Source organism: Lissotriton vulgaris, chromosome 1_2, assembly GCF_964263255.1.
Source record: "Lissotriton vulgaris chromosome 1_2, aLisVul1.2, whole genome shotgun sequence".
Taxonomy (NCBI): Eukaryota; Metazoa; Chordata; class Amphibia; order Caudata; family Salamandridae; genus Lissotriton; species Lissotriton vulgaris.
In genome coordinates, this window is record NC_141686.1 from 18399763 (window position 1) to 18419876 (window position 20114).

Genomic DNA, 20114 nt, shown 5'->3' on the forward strand with positions numbered 1-20114 from the left:
CTAGGAACCCCGGATTACTCCAAACCCTTCTCCCTCTTCACCCACGAAAGGGAGGGGTGTGCATTGTCTGTCCTAACTCAATCAATTGGTCCTAAGCAACGCCCTTGTGCCTACTTCTCCGCCACCTTTGATCCTGTAGCCAGAGCTTTACCTGCCTGCCTTCGAGCAGTAGCTGCCGCTGCTGTCTCTATCCGTCAGAGCGAGGGAATAGTACTTTCCAATTCCCTCACTGTGCTAGTACCCCATGCAGTCGACACCCTTCTGAACCAAACCAAGACTCAACACCTGACTAGCGCACGACTGACAGGGTACGAACTGACGCTACTTGCACCCCACATCACACTAAAGAGATGCACGACTTTGAATCCTGCCACATTGTTGCCCTTGCCTGAAAATGACCCCGACGTCCCTCCCATACACGACTGTGTGACCCTCACGGACGAACAAACCAGGAGTAGGGTTGACCTCCGAGACACCGCTTTCTCTGACCCCGATGGAGAGCTATGGGTAGACGGCTCATGCATCAAACTCCCAGATGGCACCACTTCAGCTGCCTATGCAGTTACAACAGCCAGAACAGTAGTTGAGACAGCCTGCATCACACAATGATCTGCCCAGGCAGCAGAATTGATAGCCCTCACACGAGCATGTATCATAGCCACAGGGACCACTGCGAACGTATATACCGACAGCCAGTATGCCTTCGGGGTGGTCCACCATTTTGGACTCCTGTGGAGGGAGAGGGGATTCCTGACGTCCCGCGGCACCCCCATCCTTCACGGAGATTTGGTTTCTGCCCTGATTGAAGCTGTTCTCCTCCCCAAACGACTAGCAGTGATCAAATGCCAGGCACACAAGAGGGTGACAGAATTAGTCGGACAAGGGAATGCACTAGCCGACATCACTGCACGAACAACAGCTGAGAATAGGACGGTGACACGCATGTATGTGACCAGGTCACAAGCAGAGAAATGGACTGACGCAAGGGAAATGATCAGAGACATCCAGTCGGCCAGCACCCCTCACGAACTGACTAAGTGGGCAGGGGTGGGTTTGAAGGACGATGAGGGCTGCTGGCGAACAAAAGATGCAAACAAATGGTTGCTGCCTGACTCATACCTGATCCCCATACTGACGATGGCTCATTCCCCCGCACACATAGGATCTGCACCCATGATCGAACTCATTTCCACAGTCTGGCACAACGACAAAATCCCCGGCTCAGCCAGACGCCTAGTCCAGCAGTGCCTTATCTGTCTGCAACACAACCCCGGGAAAGGAACTGTGGTACCCCGGGGAGGGTTTGGGATCCCCAATCACCCCTTTGAGGTCCTTCAGATGGACTACATCCAACTAGAAAGATGCCAAAGCTTGAAGTATGTACTAGTCATCGTATGGGCCTTCAGCAAATGGGTAGAGGCCTATCCAACCCGTGACAACACTGCCATGACTACTGCCAAAGTACTACTGAAAGAATTCTTCCCTCGCTATGGCCTTTGCCGAATTTTATGGAGCGACAATGGCCCCCACTTCATAGCTGAGGTTATCCAATTAATCTTAAAAGGGTTGGGGGTGAAGCAAAGGTTTCATGCGGTCTTCCACCCCCAATCCGCCGGCCTGGTGGAACGCCATAATGCCACACTGAAGCTGAAATTGTCAAAAATAGTGGCCACCACTGGACTTAAATGGCCGGATGCCCTCCCACTGGCGTTGTTATCGATGCGCTCCACTCCCACCAAGCATCATTTGACCCCCTACGAGGTTGTATTCGGGCGACCGATGAACCTCTGGACTGCTCCCAAACCAACCTCCATCCATGACGTCCCGGACGTCCTACTGTCTGATTATTTGTGCAAATTAACTAAAACGTTGTCTGTCATTCATCAACAGGTGCAGCAGGCCATCCCCGATGTTTCCAGGGGCCCCGGCCACGACATCCAACCGGGAGATTTCGTGTTAATACGAAATTACCAGCGAACCAAGAGTCTGGAACCCCGGTGGACGGGCCCCTGGCAAGTGCTGATTACCACACGGACGGCGCTTCGAGTGGAGGGGAAGAGGCACTGGCTGCACGCACATCATTGCCGGAAGGTGTCTGCGAACTTGGCCACGACAGAAAACGTCAACACCCAAGAAGAGCTCCTGAACAAGGACCGACCGACATTGAACTGTTATCCCGATACTGGGGCACTTGAACTTGCAAAATTCTCTGATCCCACTGTGCCATCCAGAGAAGGGTATTTCCTGCGTCGAAAGGAGGGAGCTTCGGCTAAGTAGACCTCGGACTAAGTTGAATCTCAGAACGGTGACCTAAGCACAACCAAGGGTTGCCGGGAGAGAAGCTAAACAAAGTCCGTGGTTCTGCCCACTACCGAGCCCCCTTGAAGGTGATGGAAGCGCCAGATAAGAAGATGATGGAAGCGCCAGATAAGAAGATGATGGAAGCAACAGGAAATACCCACTATAGAAACCCAAAGACTGACAATTTGCACAAATCAAAAACAATCGCCCTTCTTATTGCCTTCCTCTTCTGCCTCCTCCTCATGACCTCCTTCTGGATTCTGGAGGAAAGCACACCGGCTCATGAGACATTGCTACCTACTGCACAACCAACACCCCTGAAAGAGCATCACCTAATCCCTCTGTCGCCCCAGCTGCGAGAAAGGCGCAGGGAATTCTGGAACAATTCCTTCGTGCAACTGCTGCACCAACACAACCTTGCTGCAAATGCCACGAACTGCTGGATCTGCGGGTTGCTCCCGCATGCCACTGGACACTCCATCCCCTTCATCCCTTCTCCTTTCTCAGTTCACGGCTCCTGCCTCGCCTGGTTGATCCTCATGCAAGAGAGCCACAAGGACAACGCCACCTCCAGCCAGACAGTGTCACACTTCTACTCTGGTTTCTGGCTGAACAAAACCGAAAAAACCTCTGCTGCCCTGTGTCCTGCGCTCACAGGCGCCACCTTCCTTAAAGACATTCCAGCCAAAGAACGTGTTGAAGTACAGGTACTCCACAATCCAGCTAGATCCACGTTCTCTCATCTGCAGAAACAAACTACTGCCACTCTGACCGTGGCTCTTTCAGTCATCAATGTCACAGGTCTCGTGTGTCTCGAAGGCCAGGGATCACAGCCGGTGGGTCGCAGTTCCTGCCGAATCATTAGAACATTGGACTCAGCCGACCCCCCTTCCTTTGTTGCTTCTCCAAATATGTACTTTGTGTGTGGCACCAAAGCTTACACCTGGCTCCCGAAAGGTTGGAAGGGTATCTGCTACATTGCCTTCATTCTTCCCCCCACGTATGTAGCCCTTGCTAACCATCACCGGCAGAGGCGTGCAGATGACATGGAACAAGCCGACTCCACTGGAGCTCAGTTCTTGGATGCGGCAAAGGGACTTGTTCCCCTGTGGGGCCCAATGGCAAACAGCCGCGCTATCCGACACCTGACCCAGGCAGTAGAAACGACAATCAACATCACGGCTGGCATCCTCGCTAACAACACGGCGGAGCTTCAGGCGGTCCGTCTTGTGACCCTTCAAAACCGCCTTGTCCTAGACGTGGTCCTAGCCGACCGAGGAGGAGCATGCCGCATCATCGGATCTAGCTGCTGCACCTACGTGCCTGACAACTCGCCTTCCGTCTACAAGGCAATTGAACACCTCCACAGACTTTCCTCAGAGGTTCACCAAGAACAGGAAGGATGGTCGCTTGGAAGCTGGTTTTGGGACACTTTGAGGAACTGGGGTTGGAGGTTGTTTTCCTTCATACTGATACCTGTTGTAATATTATGTGGGTGTTGCTTAGGTATCCAATGTCTGCCATCCTTGTGCGGCCTTGTTTCTAACTGTATGTGCCCAAAGACTTTGGACTTCCGAAATGAGCACATGAGTCCCCTCTATGAAGTAGAGATACGTGGCCTTATGGGGATAAATCCAAACTGACAAGTTGGCGAGACATGTTAAAAGGGAGGACTGTGGAATTTTAGTTTGCGATCTAAACATTATCTGCGCCAGCTTGTCACCCACGTACGACGTGCACGGCAGCCATTTTAGATATCATGGTCTCCCTGTCCACGATCGATCGCCAGCGCGCCCCTCTGACCCAGCAAGCATCCTCCGCGCACCCTGGCTCCCCCTCCCTCCCCCTCATGAGTATAACCCTTCTGCATGACCCTGTCCTTGGGAGTCACGCCAGCGCCTGACCAGCACCTCCTCTCCTCCCATGAATGCCCCTCTGTTGATAAACCTCCCCTCCGCACTCAATTGTCCACGCGGCATGAATACCACTCCTTTGATGACCCCTTACCCCATGTCCGACTGTCCACACAGGTCCGAGTCCATTGCCTAAGCCGGGAGATACCATTTACTGCCCCTCATTGTATGCAATCGCCCCTCTTCAAAGGACACACTATTGATCAGGGCCTCCCCACCCCCTGGGATATGATCAGGCGCACACATCCTAAGACTTGGCGAAACACTCAGCTGCGTGATGACCCCTCCTCTTATCAGCAGGTTGAGGACCTCTATTGTGAAGGTATATGGGGGTGGGATTGACACGAGGATTATGGGGACACCTTTTTCCTTACTTCACAATGTTATGATTGTAATAAAGAAAGGTCACATGCCATAAACCGGTGTATAAGAGGCCAGGCCTCAGAGAGGCTGTTAGAGCACCTCGAGACGATACCTTGTTGTCTGATCTGATGTGTTCTGCTCCGTCGGAATAAAACTTCTGTTTCCTGCCTTCTGGTCTCCGGCGCCTGCCTCATTGCTTGGTAATTTGAATGGTACAAAGGCGGTTAGCGCCGGGCAAATCTTGAAAAAGGTCATAGCCGTACCTTTTTCCACAGGTCTCCTGTCCAGTCCATGTTAGACTGACATTCCCTTGTCAGAGGGTCCTCAGACCCCTCCCAATTCTCCTCGTCCCCCATCTCCTGAGATTCAGGGTCGTAAGTAAATGAGGTGGGTTCATAGAATTGAAATTCTCCGCACGGCGTCGAGAGCGGCGTCGGTAGACGTCGACCTGACGTCGGAACCCAGTGAGAGGAGGCATCGGGGCCGGCGCCGCCCGAGGACGACGCCAGAGGGGACACCATACGGACCGACCCCGGGGGGGTCGTAAGGTCCACCGGGGACGGTCCATCGCCCGATGAGGGTCCAGCGGCACCCCGCAGCGCCGGGCCCGAAGGCACCGACGACGCCGGGGCCGCTGCATCCTGCGGCGCCGGGCCCGAGGGCACCGCCGGTGTCGGGATCGTGGAGCCCTGCGGCGCCGGGCCCGAAGGCGCCGTCGAGGCCGAAGCACCCGACGGCGTCGGGGTCATAGCCCCCGACCCACTAGAGCCCCCAGACGGGTTCACTGGGCCCAAAGGCGCCGTGGAATCCGTTTGAGGAGAAAGGGACCTCATGGCCATGAGGAAACGCTCGATCTCCTCCGGCGTCGCGTTCAGCCCAGGGACCGGGGGGTATGGGGCCTGACGCGGCGCCCGCGACTCCCGAGGAGCCGCGTGGGCGGTGTCACCCGAACCCCCGGCCGCATCGCGCGAGCGTCGGGGGGAGTCGGAAGAGCGATGATGTCTCTTCGACTTCTTGTGCTTCTTACCTGACGACATGGACCCGAAGGAGTGGCGCCGACTCCCGGAGCTGTGACGGCTCCGTCCCCGCGACCTGTCCCTCGACCTCCCGTGGGACCGGGACCGGGACCTCACACGGCGCGGGGCAGACTGGCGGATTTCGAGTCACCTGCGGGACCGCTCCCGCCTGGCCTTCCTCGAAAGGGCCCGACAGTCGGAGCAGGCCTCGTCGTCATGGTCGACGCCCAAACACATCAGGCACAGGCGGTGGGGATCCGTGACCGACATGGTACGGTCGCACTCGTCGCAATGCTTGGATCCGGGCATCCCTAACGGCACCGTCTGAGTCGTAAAGACTTCGAAATGGATCAAAAGAGATCACAAAAGTTTAGTCAAAAAGTGACTAGGGAACTGCTCTTTCCAGATCTGCGCTGGCTGGCGCGGAAAAAAGAAGAACTGACGTCAGCACGCGGAGGCGGCGTCTAAGTACTCCGACAACGTCATCACGGCGCCCACGACGCCGACGACGGACGCGGAGCCGCAGACGACGCCTACCGACGCGCAAGGGTACTGCTACGCAAAACTTTCCGGCTCCAGTCGGACGCCTGGGGATATTCTAAGGTAAGGAATCTATCACTAACGTGTCTCTTTCAGATATTCTCTTCCAGACGCATTTCTTCAATTTCGTGGGCACTTTTGTAAAAAATCGCTACATTTTTACAAAACTGCTGATTTCGCAGCAAATCGCGAAATCACGAAATTCTGGAGGGTCTGAATAATACATGGCACATTAGATGGAATGGAGGTATGCCTCACCAACATATATGCCCACAATGTAGATGATGGCGGCTTCTTCCTGGAACTCGAAAAACTCCTCTTTACATATACAGAAATACCCATTATTTGGGCCGGAGACTTCAACTGTATAATCAATGGCAGAAAGGATAGAGACACCCCCCAAAAATACACACCAAGCCTAGCATGATTGCTGTATTGCAGGACGTGATGCGTTGCCTGCTGTGTGTGAATATATATCGCAAGAGACTCACCCGGAGGTGCAGGGATATACCTGCTATATGCCGGCACGAGATGTTCACGGTATACTAGATAGATAGATTCCTCCTCGCCAGCAAGTAAATGTACCAGCTACCATACAGACCTGTATCCTGACACGATTCCCTTCAGACCACGCCCAGTCCTGCTCAAGTGGGGTCCAATCCACGCCAGACCGAAGCTGCCCATTTGGCAGCTAAAACCCGATGTGCTTAAAGGGTACACAGACAAAATATCGAGTTTTAAATTTCGATATACAATTATATCGAAGTTTAAATATCGAAGGGACATAATATAGAAGGTAAGTAATATCGACACTCTTAATATCAATATTAGTAATATCGAAGTTTTAAATACCGATGTAAGTAATATCGAAGTAAATAATTTCGATGTTACTAATATCGATTATTTAATAAATTTTGTGTATATTATATTGTATTTATTATGTTTTATAATTTATTTTTAATGTAATTAAATTAAATGTTGTATTTTAGTACTGTAGCGGGTTGTGGGTTTATAGGGGAATAGGGTGGGAAGTAATTTAATAATGTTGAATTCTTTATTAATTAGTAGGAAGCATACATTAATTTTAAATAATTGGTAATTAATTTTAATTAATTGGTAATTAATAGTAAATAATTCATTAATTGATAAATGTGTTCTGTTGCGGGTTGTGTGTTTATAGGGGAATATGGTGGGAACTAATTTAAAGGTAATTAAGTAATAATGATTTAAAAATCATTGTTAATTTAATTTTATAATTGTTAATTATTTAATAATTGGTAATTAAATATTATAAAATTGTATTTTTTAATGATTATTTTTAGTTACATATATTTTGCTAATCATGTTTTTAATAATTATGTACATGTATTGTAAATGGTTTATATTTATTTATTAGTTTATATTTGTATTTTTTTTTTAAAAAAGCATTTTTTATAAGTATGTCATTTTAACCTCTGCGCTATCCTACACTTTCCCTACTGTTGCACTCTCTGGAGTTGGAATAGTAATTTGTACCCTTACGCTATCCAACACTTTCCCTACTGTTGCACTCTCTGGAGTTGGAATAGTAATTGTTACCCCTACGCTATCCAACACTTTCCTTACTGTTGCACTCTCTGGAGTGGGAATAGTAATTTTTAACCCTACACTATCCAACACTTTCCGTACCGTACTGTTGCACTCTCTGGAGTTGGAATAGTAATTGTTACCCCTACGCTATCCAACACTTTCCCTACTGTTGCACTCTCTGGAGTTGAAATAGTAATTGTTACCCCTACGCTATCCAACACTTTCCCTACCGTTGCACTCTTTGGAGTGGGAATAGTAATTGTTACCCCTACGCTATCCAACACTTTCCCTACTGTTGCACTCTATGGAGTTGGAATAGTAATTGGAATAGTAATTTTACCCCTACTCTATCCAACACTTTCCCTACTGTTGCACTCTCTGGAGTGGGAATAGTAATTTTTACTCATTCGCTACCTAAAATGTATTTAGCTTTTTTATTAGTTTTATGATGTTATTAATTGTTATTTATATTATTATTTTATGTATATAAATGTATTAGTAATTTATTATATTTTTATTTGTTTATTAGTCATGAAAATTATTAATGAAAAATATATTATGTATTATATATTTATTAATATTAATTTGTATTACATTATGTATTAATTTAAAATATTATAGTATATTTGTAAATATGTTTATTACATTATTTTGTTAATATTAGACTTTTATTTTATAAAAATAAAACGATATTTTACAAAAAACTATATTTTTGTCATTCGATATTTTTTTTCCGATATATTTGTACTTACCTTGTTAGGGATGTGATTCCGATATTTTTGTCATCGATATTTTTGTTGCGATAATTTTGTATATCGATATTTGTTTATTCGATATTTTGTCAGACATTCGCTTAAAGACCCTATGTTACGTACATAACTTAGATAATCAATTGTTGGATTCTTTACCTCGAACTGGTACACCGCTAGCACTAGAGGAATAGAATGAGACACACTTAAAGTGGTGATCCGAGGGGAGTGTCTCTCTAAAGTTGGAGGGACGAGAGACGCAAGCTAGAAAGAACTAAAGGAAGCGGAAGACGATCTTTCCCGGTTGCAACATGGACGACAACCAACGACGCCACATAATGACTCTTTGCTAAAGGCCCACCGCCAGGTGAGTGAAATATAGGACAAGCTTGAATGTCTCACCAGGCAGGAATATCCCCAGCTTTTACACAAAGAAGGAGACAAATCGGGAAGACTCCTCGCATGGTTATTGAAGAGGGAACGCCCGCTCCGCTAATCCTTACGTTAATACACCTGGATGGGAGCATTATAAATACAGACAGGAATTAATGGCTGCATGTACAAACACTTAGCCGCAGTTTACCTTAAACCCCCAGAAACTACAGAGCCCACCAAGATTGATTTCCGCAGGAGTATACCACTCCCTCAAATTGCGGGAGAACAAGCACAGGCCTTGGTGAGGGCAGCGATTTAGTTAGATGAATTATGTGAGGCTGTGTGGACGATTGCCCGGTGCAAAGCCCCACGCCCAGATGGCCTACCAATAGCACTCTACCAGGCGTACAGCGACTTCTAACTCCCTAGATTATTTGAGACCATGCAAGAAGCTAAGATAAATGGAATTCTCCCACAATCAATGAGAGATGCCCACATAATTATGCTTCCAAAACAAGGTAGGGATGCGAGAGATCCGGGATCGTATAGGCAGGCCCCTGTCAATGCTGGTAGTTGATGTAAAAATAGGGGTTAAGATTCTAGCCACTCACCTCAGCCATGTGGTACCCCATCTGGTCTATGAGGATCATCGTAAGACCGTCATCTTCCTGTTAGTCGCACTGACACAAATGGCTATACAAGACCCCCCGCCGGTAAAGTTCAGCTGGGAAATTGATCATTTTAGGTATCTTGGTATACCGGGGACACATAGGCCTGAGGAACAATATGCCCTAAATATAGGGACAGAAATCGCGAATCTGACTGAGTCAGTTCAGTTCTGGAACAGGCTCCCCTCTCCATTATGGGGCATGCTGCATTGGCTAGATTGGTCAGTTTGCATGGGTGCCTGTATGCCTTACAGAATATGCTTTGCCATATCCCGGATACTATGTTTGCTACCCTGAATACATTGCGGGTCTCGCTGGTATGGGCTGCCACATACGCTGAACAGTGGGGCCCCCTCCTACACCGATCAAAAACCCCCTGAATGATGGGCAGATGCCCGGTCCCACTAAATTAATGATTAATGGTTTGGTAACCTCAATATTTAGAGCAAATTCCATCACCAGTCACTGCTGCGCAATGTTATAGTTTCTTTCTTTCTTCCTACTATATGATTCTTATCACTGTAATTACTGCATGTGGACTTCAAGCACAAATGATGATTGGGTGAGTAAACCCTGGTGCACTATGCATATCGCAAAGTCATTCTTGTTAATGGACCATGGGCAGATTACGAGAAAATGTAGAATGTGCCAATTCCTGTGATTTACAATGCAGTATTATAATAAAAATAAGGTTAAAAAAAAAGTGGTTTTAGAGAAACTATTCCTGTACTGTCACGCAAGCAAATGTGCATCTAAAGTCATTGTGTTGAAGAGACGGCAACTTAAGGAACTAGTACATTTAACAATTGCAGTATTTTTCCCGGGCCTAACCTAGCTAGCTGACAGTAGATTATTCTTCAAGGCTACGGAGGGTATATCTTGGGAAATTAGTTGTAATGTTTGCGTTTTGCACACTGATGTGTATACATTGGCGGTTATGAAAAATCAATAATTAAAAAAAAAATTATGTGCTTTTTAATTATAGAGTTATGACTTACTTTAATTTATTTATGAGGAACGTGACCTGCGAACACAACCAATCAGCTGCATAGATTACACCAAATTTGGCGAATGTTAGAACTTTACTCAAAAAGTGTGCTTTTTGTTATTTGGTGTAAATCTCTTCAGCCGTTTTTGAGAAGGGGGATTTGGGGACAATTCAGAGATCTCCCAAACGGAGACTTGGCTTGCAAGGGTTCTAAGAGCAAGGGGGAACAGCCGGTTCTTCGGTACCTGGGTCAGCCAGCTCTGGTGCATAGTGGTTAGGTTGGCTGGGCCAGCACGATCAGGGACAAAGAGCTGGCAGGAGCAAAATCAGGACAGCTGGACCACGCACAAACTGGGTCTCAGTGATGCTGATGCCTCTCGATGGATACTTTGTTACGGTGACGCGAGAATCCAGACTGGCCGCTCACTGTTCGTGTTTGGTGCAAGGCCTCCAGTATCCCGGGTATTGGTGCTGCATGGCTCCTGTTGATGCTGTATCTTCACACTGGGTGGGAAGGCATATCTGATCCTCCAGAGCACGGGTACCTCTTCTTGGTCATCTGCAGCGGAGGTCGGGTCGGGGAGCTGCAAGGAGGTGGACCGGACTCTGCTTGCTGGTGCCTGAGGACAGCAGGGGAGTAGCTCCACTACTCCAAGGAAGACTGTAGGTAATTTTTTTAATTCTGCCACGCCACTCAGCGCTGTGGTAGATCTCCAGCTTGCTAGATGAGTTACTCTGTTGCGGTTGTCGAGAGAGTTGCAGGCAGGCAGGAAGGGTTACGTGCCACAAGTTTGCAGTGCTTCTGCAGTTCTCGCCAGGCAGCGTCTCTTCCACACCCTACTTTTCTTGATCCGTCGAATCGGAGATATTGGGTTTAAAGGTGTCACCTAAATACTAAATTTAGGGGTGTTAAGGGGGGCGACTGGCATTAGCCACCAGGCTACCTATCGTATGTGTGTCTACATCCTCTATATGACCATTTCCTGTGGAAAATCGGCATAACCCTGACCCTAGATAGCTAATTCTGTCCAAAACAAATGCTGGAGGACCCTGAACTGGTGGTGTCCACATCAGCTAGTGCCACCAAAAGAGGAGTCTGGACAGGTGGCATCTCCACTATCTGCAGATATCCGGATTGCATAACAAAGGCGCCACCAAGGTACCCTCTAGGTGTATTTATTAACAAATCCAACACTGGCATCAGTGTGGGTTTATTAAGGTAATAGGTTTGGTACTAACATCTGGGGTTACAGTGAAGACATAATGTAGCTGGGGATCTCGTATTCCCGAGTGTCCAGCCCATGTACTCGTTAGGACTTCCCTGGGCACTTGTGGTATTTAAGAATTGACTTAGATACCACAGGCACACATAGACTCACACAGATATGCCCACACGTGGAGTATAGTGCACCCTGCCTTACGGCTTTAAGGCCTTCTGTAGGGGTGACTAACCTATATCACATTTAGTGTTTCCTAAAAATGACAGAGGGATGTGGGCTATGTCGGCTCTTGGTTTTTATCCGCACCTTGACACGCAGGCTGCAGTGGCAGTTTTGTATGAGCTTGGTGAGGGGTCCCTTAGGGTGGCACAATTTGTGCTGCAACCCTTAGGAACCCTCTTTATCCCCAAGGCCCTAGGTACCAGGGGTACCATTTATTAGGAACTTACATGGAGTGTAAAGGGGTGCCAATTGTGGAACAATGGTACAGATTGAGAAAATAAAATTGGGGACCTGGTTAGCCAGGACCCAGTATACTTTCAGTCCAAGTTGCATCAAGTACCAGGCAAAACGTGGAGGGTGACTGTGAGAAGTTGGCCTGATATATAGTGCTCACTATTCTAGTGATCACTGTGTATCATTCCAAACGACCCTTATTGATGATTGGTTGTAAGTCAACCTTATAGACCAGCTATCCTAGTAGCATGGACAAGAGCAGTCTTTAGGCTAAACTCTAGAGGGCGTGTTAAGCCAGCTGTTTTACCATCACATATACCCCTTGAACACCAAGTGAAAGGACACCACACAAGTTGTTATAAAAATAAAGTATATTTATTAATAACAAGTCTACCCTGAACTCTTTAAGAGTCAGGGAGCTAAGCACAATAAAAAACTCTTAAGAAAATACTACAAGTTGCACAATTTACACAAAGGCCCGAGGGGCACGAAAAACCATATACTCTGAAAGTGGAATGCGAAATACTAGCAGGTGAGTAACACGATCCAGAGGCTTCAGGACCTCTAGGACTACCTTACTGGACCCTAAGGTTAGGAGCAGGAGGCCTAGGGAGATCGAGTGCAGAGTGTGAACTCTTACACGGGATGCGGGACAAAGTCTATGGATGCTAGTAATTCTAAAGTTACTGTTTCCGGACGAATCCGACTAGGTAGACTAAAAACGAAAAAGGATCTGGACACTTGGATAGTGAACCTGCGTTGGAGCACCGAAATGCTCAGGTTACCTAGCCCAGGGGCTGCGGCTGCATAGGGTTCAAATGACGTCGGGAATCCTCGTTGTAGTCTATGGAGCCTGAAAGAAGATGTTGCTGGCAGGCGACCAGTGAAGATGTTCGGTGTGATCCAAGGCTGGTGATGGAGACGACCTGAAAGCAGAGGGGACTCAGTTCTTAATCACTAGCCAGTGATTGTGTGGGCACCAGGATGGCACCGGATGAGGTCACCGCGATCAGGTGAGTGGGCGACGCTGGACTCTGCAGCCACACGGACCAGGAGGAGTTGTCGCGACCAGGCTGGAGGTGCGAGCTGTCCCACGAGGGTGTCTGCTGTCGACGATGCTGGATCCAAGATTGGAGCAACAAACCTTGGCAAAGGCAAGCCCACGCGGTGGAGTCGAAATGGCGTCTGGAGTGGACCAGGAGGGTCCAGGGCACTTCTTGTTGGACAAGGAGCAAGGGCCAGTCTAGGGGACCTAGATCAGCAGTGAAAACGTTGTGGTACGTCGTCAGGAGGGCCACTAGCCAACAGGCAAGTGACCGGACAACGTGGCAAGCAGCAAAGAAGCAGAAGGGCCCCACGCAGATCTCGTGGATGCTGGGGGGCTGGACTTCGGTGCTGGAGCTGCTCTGGGTTGGGGCTTCTCAAACCCCAGTGCACTTACTCGAGGATCCCTCGGCGGTCGTGCTGGTTAAGCGTCGTGCAGGTTTTGAAGATGGCCGGTCCCTCAGGTCTCGTCACACCCACGAATCTCAGCTGGGCTGATGATGCAGGTAGAGGTCAGAGAGGGCAGGGAGTCCGGGTCTGGTCGAGCTGGTCAGTCTTGATCCGGAGGATGGACGTGCAGCAAACCGCAGCCGCTTAGGTGGTGCCTGCTGGTACAGGGTGGCTACTCCTTAGCCACAAGGGAGAGTCTACAGAGAATGTCAAGAGTTCCTTTCGTGGAAAGTAGTTCAAGGTTCAAGATTATCTAATTTGGGAAGAGGCCCGCTCCTACCTTTATCCTAAGAAAAGGGACTGGCACGCGACTAGGTCCTGCCCACTGGTGGGACCAGGAGGGGGGTGGTTTCACCCCTCTCCTTTGTCCGGTCTCTCCCCAGCTCAGGGGCTGGGGTGCCCCTGAAACTGGTTTGAGCCGGCATATGCACAGTGAGCACCGGGGTGCCACTTGCAGTCACCTTCCTCTCAGCCCTGCCTACCTGGGATACACAAAATCCTGTCTGGGATGGTGCTAGCACCGCCCCTGACAGGAAACCCTTTGTCCGAGCCCTCCTCGCTGGAAGGACTCCCAGCAGCAGGAGATCAGACTTGTGTCTGTGGTGGCAGCATCAATTTTGTGATGCTGAGGCTCGAGTTAACTTTAACCGGGGTTCACAGTTACATACATGTCGTGTCCCTCTAGAAGGGTGGAATGCTAACCCAGTCGCCAGAATTGGCGAGGGATTAGTATTCCAATTCGTATGACACCTTACTCGACATATTTTGATAATGCGATATCAAAGTTAGCAAATAACCGCGAGGATTATAATGCACTTAAGAGTATATGGTACGAGTTATCATGGAACAGCTATTAGGACTTGGTTCCGCAAGCTACAAATGGGCTCAGCTCATGCCAGAACACCATCACACACAATTCCAAGCACTCTGCCTTCAGGATTGATAAGGCCTGCCATAGGAGTGACTGATAGGAATATATGTGTCCATTTTAGGGTTAGATATAGGAATACTATATCTAAAGCAAAGGGTGATTACACCACCTTGCCCCAGCTGTCGTGCAGCCAGTTGTGTCAGATTCGGGTGGCCAGCCAGGGGTGGCATAATACATGCTGCAGCCCCTGGTAGGCCCTGGGTACACCTATGCCCTGGATACCTAAGGTATGCTGTACAGGGACTGATAAGGTGGCCCAGTACCAATTGGTAAATGCACCTAAGGTACATGTGTGTCAATTTAGAGAGAGAACAGCTAGGCTGTGGGTCTGATTAGCAGGCCCACAGCCAGGGAAAGTCGTAAACCAGTGAAGCAAAAAGCAAAAATCGGGGGTGACCATAGGATTGCAGACCCCACTCTCCTACAGTGACCATGTCAAAAAGGGGCACTTTCCTATAATCTGTAAGGTAGAAATGTGGTCAAATGGACTGGGTGGTAAAGTGGGGTGAAGTGATAGGCAGGATGGTCACTGCTCACACAAGTGAACCAGCGTCTTTAGACAGCTGGAATTTGCACCAAAGAGAGGCTTTTGATGATAAACTATTACATTTGTGCAGTACTAGTAATGTCCAAAAACAGAACAATTACCTATGACCTTTATCTAAAAAGCCAAATGACAATTGGCACCATACGTCTCCGAGAGTGACAACTTGTGCCAGCAAAATAGCTGCCATTCCCATTTCACAGGTTGCCAAAGGGTTGTCAGCACTTAGGTGATCCTTTGTGTAACATCAGATGATCACTCATGTTAACCAGATCACGCAGTTTCAGGTGGTCGCCTCCATGCAGCTGCTCATACCCATTGTGCTAAAATAATGCTCAAAGATGGTAACTACACTGGTCACACAACGCACAACCTTCATACTCCTGAGGTCAAATTAATAAGTACCATTTGGTTAAGTAACAATTAACATTTAGGGCCATATTCAATTAGGTGCAGCGGGGGCACAACGAGTGATTAAGCCTGCATCTAGTGCCACCGCAACACTAATAATTATAGAAGGCATCGCACATCTTGTGCAGCCCCTTCTATTATGAAGATTGCACCACCGTAATTATGAGAAGGCGTAACCTCATTTGCATGGGAACATGGCCCCATGCAAATGAAGAAACGATTACAACTCTGTGCTGTATTACAAATGTGGGTGCAGAGGCAAAGAAATAGTCAGCAGGAACAGAGACTGTGCACCACATAGAGGTAGCACACAATCAGTGCGCCTCTCACTCCTACAGTGCACCCCTTGCAAGGGTGGAAATAGGGTCCCAGGGCCAACTCCTACCATCTCTCTCTTACCCCCACCACCACCCATGGCGGCAGCCCTTGCAGGTAGCCAATCTCTATCCCGATCTGACCTGCAGGTCTGGGGGACCACTGCACAATTAAAAGCAGACTAGAGGCTTAAAATTGCTGGTTCGCCTTTCACTAATGCGCTGTTTCCATTGAGGTGAAGGGTGGCATCTGCATTGGGAAACAGTGCATTCAGTCAAACAGGGCGCACTGTCTCAGTCTGCGTCTCGTGCACTCTGTTAAAAAAGTGCCACAGCGCAGACCGGGTCAGTGCATTCTATTTGTAATAACGGCTCTTTTATTCAGGGCAAGGACTTGTCCATTAAAAGCACAGATTACTATACCAAACGCTTTGAAGATGCAAGCAAGTGGTGCATCAAAAAGTTAAAGAAATGTTTATATTGAAATCTATGAAGCACCAAGATTATTTACCTGAAATACTAAGCAGTTCCTTGCTTTGACAATTATTCCTATTTTTTGCAGCTCCGCAATATAAACAGATCGGCTAACAACTTTGTCATTGAACCTGAACTCAGACGATCCACCTACAGAAATAAGTTTAACAAAAAATAGTTAGGACAGAGCAGAGTTCAAAAGATAAAACAAAAAAGCAGTACAGATATTGTTAGATGTGGTTCGGTACTACCGCTCATACCTTTCTTTTTTTAAATAAACATAGAAAGTGATTACCTTATTAATAATAACAAAAAAGTACTTCTGTCGATCCAATACTGGAAAACATACCAGTTGTCCCCTTTTTTGTGCATTGTTTGCCTTTTTACTATCAGTTGCTAAATCCAGCACGTGATTGTTGCAGCTGGTCACTAATTCTTACATGACAAAAAGCATGTAAGGAAAACACTATTTAAATAGTGCCTTCTTAAACCAGCACTGAAAAGGTCACTCGCTTAACAAAAGAATTGTCTGAAGCCATATATTTTCATTAATCTACTTAACTGCAAGAGCATCAGCATTTTCTTTTTTTTTTTTTTTTAAAGATTTTATTTGGCAATTCACAAATGCAGACAAAAAACAATACTTTTTAGTCACCGAAAACAAATTTACAAAAAGAGAACAAAAACTACGAAACACAAAATGGAGAAAAGAGAGAAAGAAGAAAATAAAAAAAAACGAGAAAGAGAGCAAGATATTATTTACATAGGTGATTTCATTCTGGCTAGCATTTCTAGTATTTGCTCCAATTCTCAATTGGTTTCCAAATCTTAATACCACGTGCTTGAGCCCTCAACCCTTTACAGGCAAATATCGCTTTCTCTTGGTTATACATACCCAACAGTCTTGATAACCATATCTGAAAGTTGGGGGGATCTGTGTCTTTCCACCGTGCTGTTAATATAATACGAAAGACTGCTGACCCCAAAAAAAGCAGTGCTTCTTCTTCATTGGTATGTGATAGTGTATTATCATATCCCAAGATAAACAAGGAGGGGGATTCGGCGATTGGATGACTAAACACTTCTTGCCAGAAATCCATTATCATTTTTTTCAATAATACTAATTTTCCACACTCGTATAACATATGAATCAAATGTGCCGGGCAATTTCCACATCTAGGACATTCTGAATTAGCTCTTTTCCCCCAAGCGAAAAGTTTAGCGGGGGTGAAATATAGATCATATATGGTCTTATACAACTGTGCTTTTAAATTAGAAGACATAAACAGTTTTGTTGACAAAACCAATATCTTATCAATATCGACATTGGGATTATTTAATTTCCTTGACCAACCCTGCTCCACCACATCGACGTCATCAGATTGGCTGTCTATTAGTACATCATAAATCGTACCAATCCTAGTTGATGATCTTAATAGACAGTCAAGTAGAGGAACATTCTCCAGTGTAATATCTGCACACCTTAAGCCCAATATCGTGTTAATCTGAATGTACTTAAATACACTATTGCTATGAATAGAAAATTTAGATTGTAACTGTTGGAATCTTTGTCCAACAGGAGGGGACAGGAAGTCACCGAGAGTCGTGACTCCACATATTTCCCATTTCCTGGCAATTGTATCATATATAGCTGGTGGCAGTATGGTAGAGTGCCAAAGTGATGTATACTTATTGTATTTCGTAATATTCAGTTGTTTCCTAATTTTTTTCCAAATACCCCAAACGCTCAGTATAGTCTTAAATTTAACTTTTTTGTAGTATGAGGGCTCAAGCTGTTTTACTAAAAGGCCTCTTGCCTTATCCCCGATAACTAGTTCGAATATTGAGGGAATATAACTCTCACCTACTTCGTTTCTCAGCGATCTTATATAAAACAGTGGCTTCATCTGATATAGTAGAGCTGCAAGCATATAGTACCCTAAGTTAGGTATTGCGAGACCGCCTCTTATGACGGGGAGAGAAAGAAAACGGATAGATCTCCTTATCTTCCCGTATCCCCATATAAACTTACTCATCTGAGATTCGAGGATCTTAATGGTTTTGTCATCCACCAATAGCGGGATCGCACGGAACAAATAGAGAACCCTAGGTAGAGTGTTCATTTTAAGGAAGTTACTTCTTCCAATGATTGAGAGATGTATACCATCTATCCGCTTTAAATCTGTTGTTATTTTCTGTACTAGTGGATCATAGTTTATTTTAATAATCTCATCAATTTTAGAGGATATACGGACTCCCAGATATACCGCGCTATCTACTTTCCTAGGGTCTATAAATTGGGTATTTTGTGTACATATAACCATCGTTTTATCCGTATTTAAGGAATATCCCGAAACCTGACCAAAAGCATGAGTAATTCGTTCAATTTCCGTTATTGCCTCCTTGGGGTGTGATGTTACTACCGCCACGTCATCGGCATAGGCCAATACTTTAGTGTCGAATGGACCAAGAGTTATTGGTCGAATTGCCTCGGTGTTTAACAATTTTATAATGAGGGGATTTATATACAGTGCGAAGAGGATAGGGGAGCATGGGCACCCCTGCCTAGTCCCACGGGATATATCAAAAAGACTCGATTCCTGACCCATCGCCAAAACTCTGGCCCTAGGTGAGAAGTACATTGCTTTTAAAGATTTAATTAGACATGGTCCCATGTTATTATATTCTAGCACTGCCCACAAAAAAGCCCATGAAACCCGGTCAAAGGCCTTCTCGGCATCCAGGAGGACCACCGACATCCGGCCCCCCGTGACAGCCATGGCATCAAACAGGGCGATGACCCGTCTAGTATGGTCCGTAGTGTCCTTACCCGGAATGAAACCATGCTGCCACGGGGAGACCAGAGACTCGATCGTCCCCCTGAGCCGATTAGCCAGGATCTTAGAGTATAGCTTCGAGTCTGAATTGATCAGAGAGATCGGTCGATAGGATGATGGCAATTTGGGAGATTTATCTTTTTTTGGAAATACCACAATGTTCGTTTCCAACCATGATCTAGGAGGTTTACCACTAACTTGAACTCCAATAAATAGATCGAGAAGAATAGGAGTTATAATACTATCCAAAATTTTATAGAGCTCAAGGGGAATTTTGTCGGGACCTGCTGCCTTGCCCGAGGCCAGTTCTGCTAAGGCTAGTCTTACTTCACTCAGGGTTATATCCCTTTCTAGGTCTTGTTTAGTAGCCATATCTAACCCTGAGATACTTCCTGATTCAGCAGCCCATCCGGCCACTTCGTTTTGAATTGCTTTGAGGTCGAGAGAGTCCTCATTATTATACAGTTTCTTATAGAAATTCTTAAAAACTTCTAATATTGCTTCTGGTGTTGTATGTTCTTGTCCCTCGGACTCAATGCACACAATTGAATTAAGAGATTGTTTTTGTCGCGTACTGGGTGCTAGTTGCTTCCCTACCCTCTCTCCAGTTTCATAAATCTCATTGCGGTGGGATTGATACGTCTCAGCTGCCTTTTGAGTTAGTTTGCTATTTATCGCTGCCTTGAGGATCGTCATTTCTCTCAAAATTGAATCCCCCTCTCCATCCTTGCCACCCTGAGCAATTATAGCAGTATGCCTCTCTTCTTTCCTAGCTAAGTTTTGTAGTTGTATATCATTTAACATAGCAATTTCTCTTCTGTGCCTGGCGACGTAGCTAATTGTCTCCCCCCGTATCGATGCCTTAAAACAATCCCATACCGTATTTCTGGATGAGCTATATCTATTACAATCGAAAAATCCTTGAGCCCATACTTTAATATGATCAGTATA

General features: G+C 46.6%; 1 protein-coding gene across 1 annotated transcript in view; it reads right to left on the bottom strand.

Moving 5' to 3' along the window:
- Positions 1 to 20114, bottom strand: part of SMC1B (structural maintenance of chromosomes 1B) — a 2420665-nt gene that overhangs the window by 2310617 nt on the left and 89934 nt on the right. Inside the window, exon 3 of the mRNA XM_086952745.1 lies at positions 16364 to 16476. Coding sequence (XP_086808871.1) covers positions 16364 to 16476 — 113 coding nt within the window. The remainder of the gene's footprint in view (positions 1 to 16363; positions 16477 to 20114) is intronic.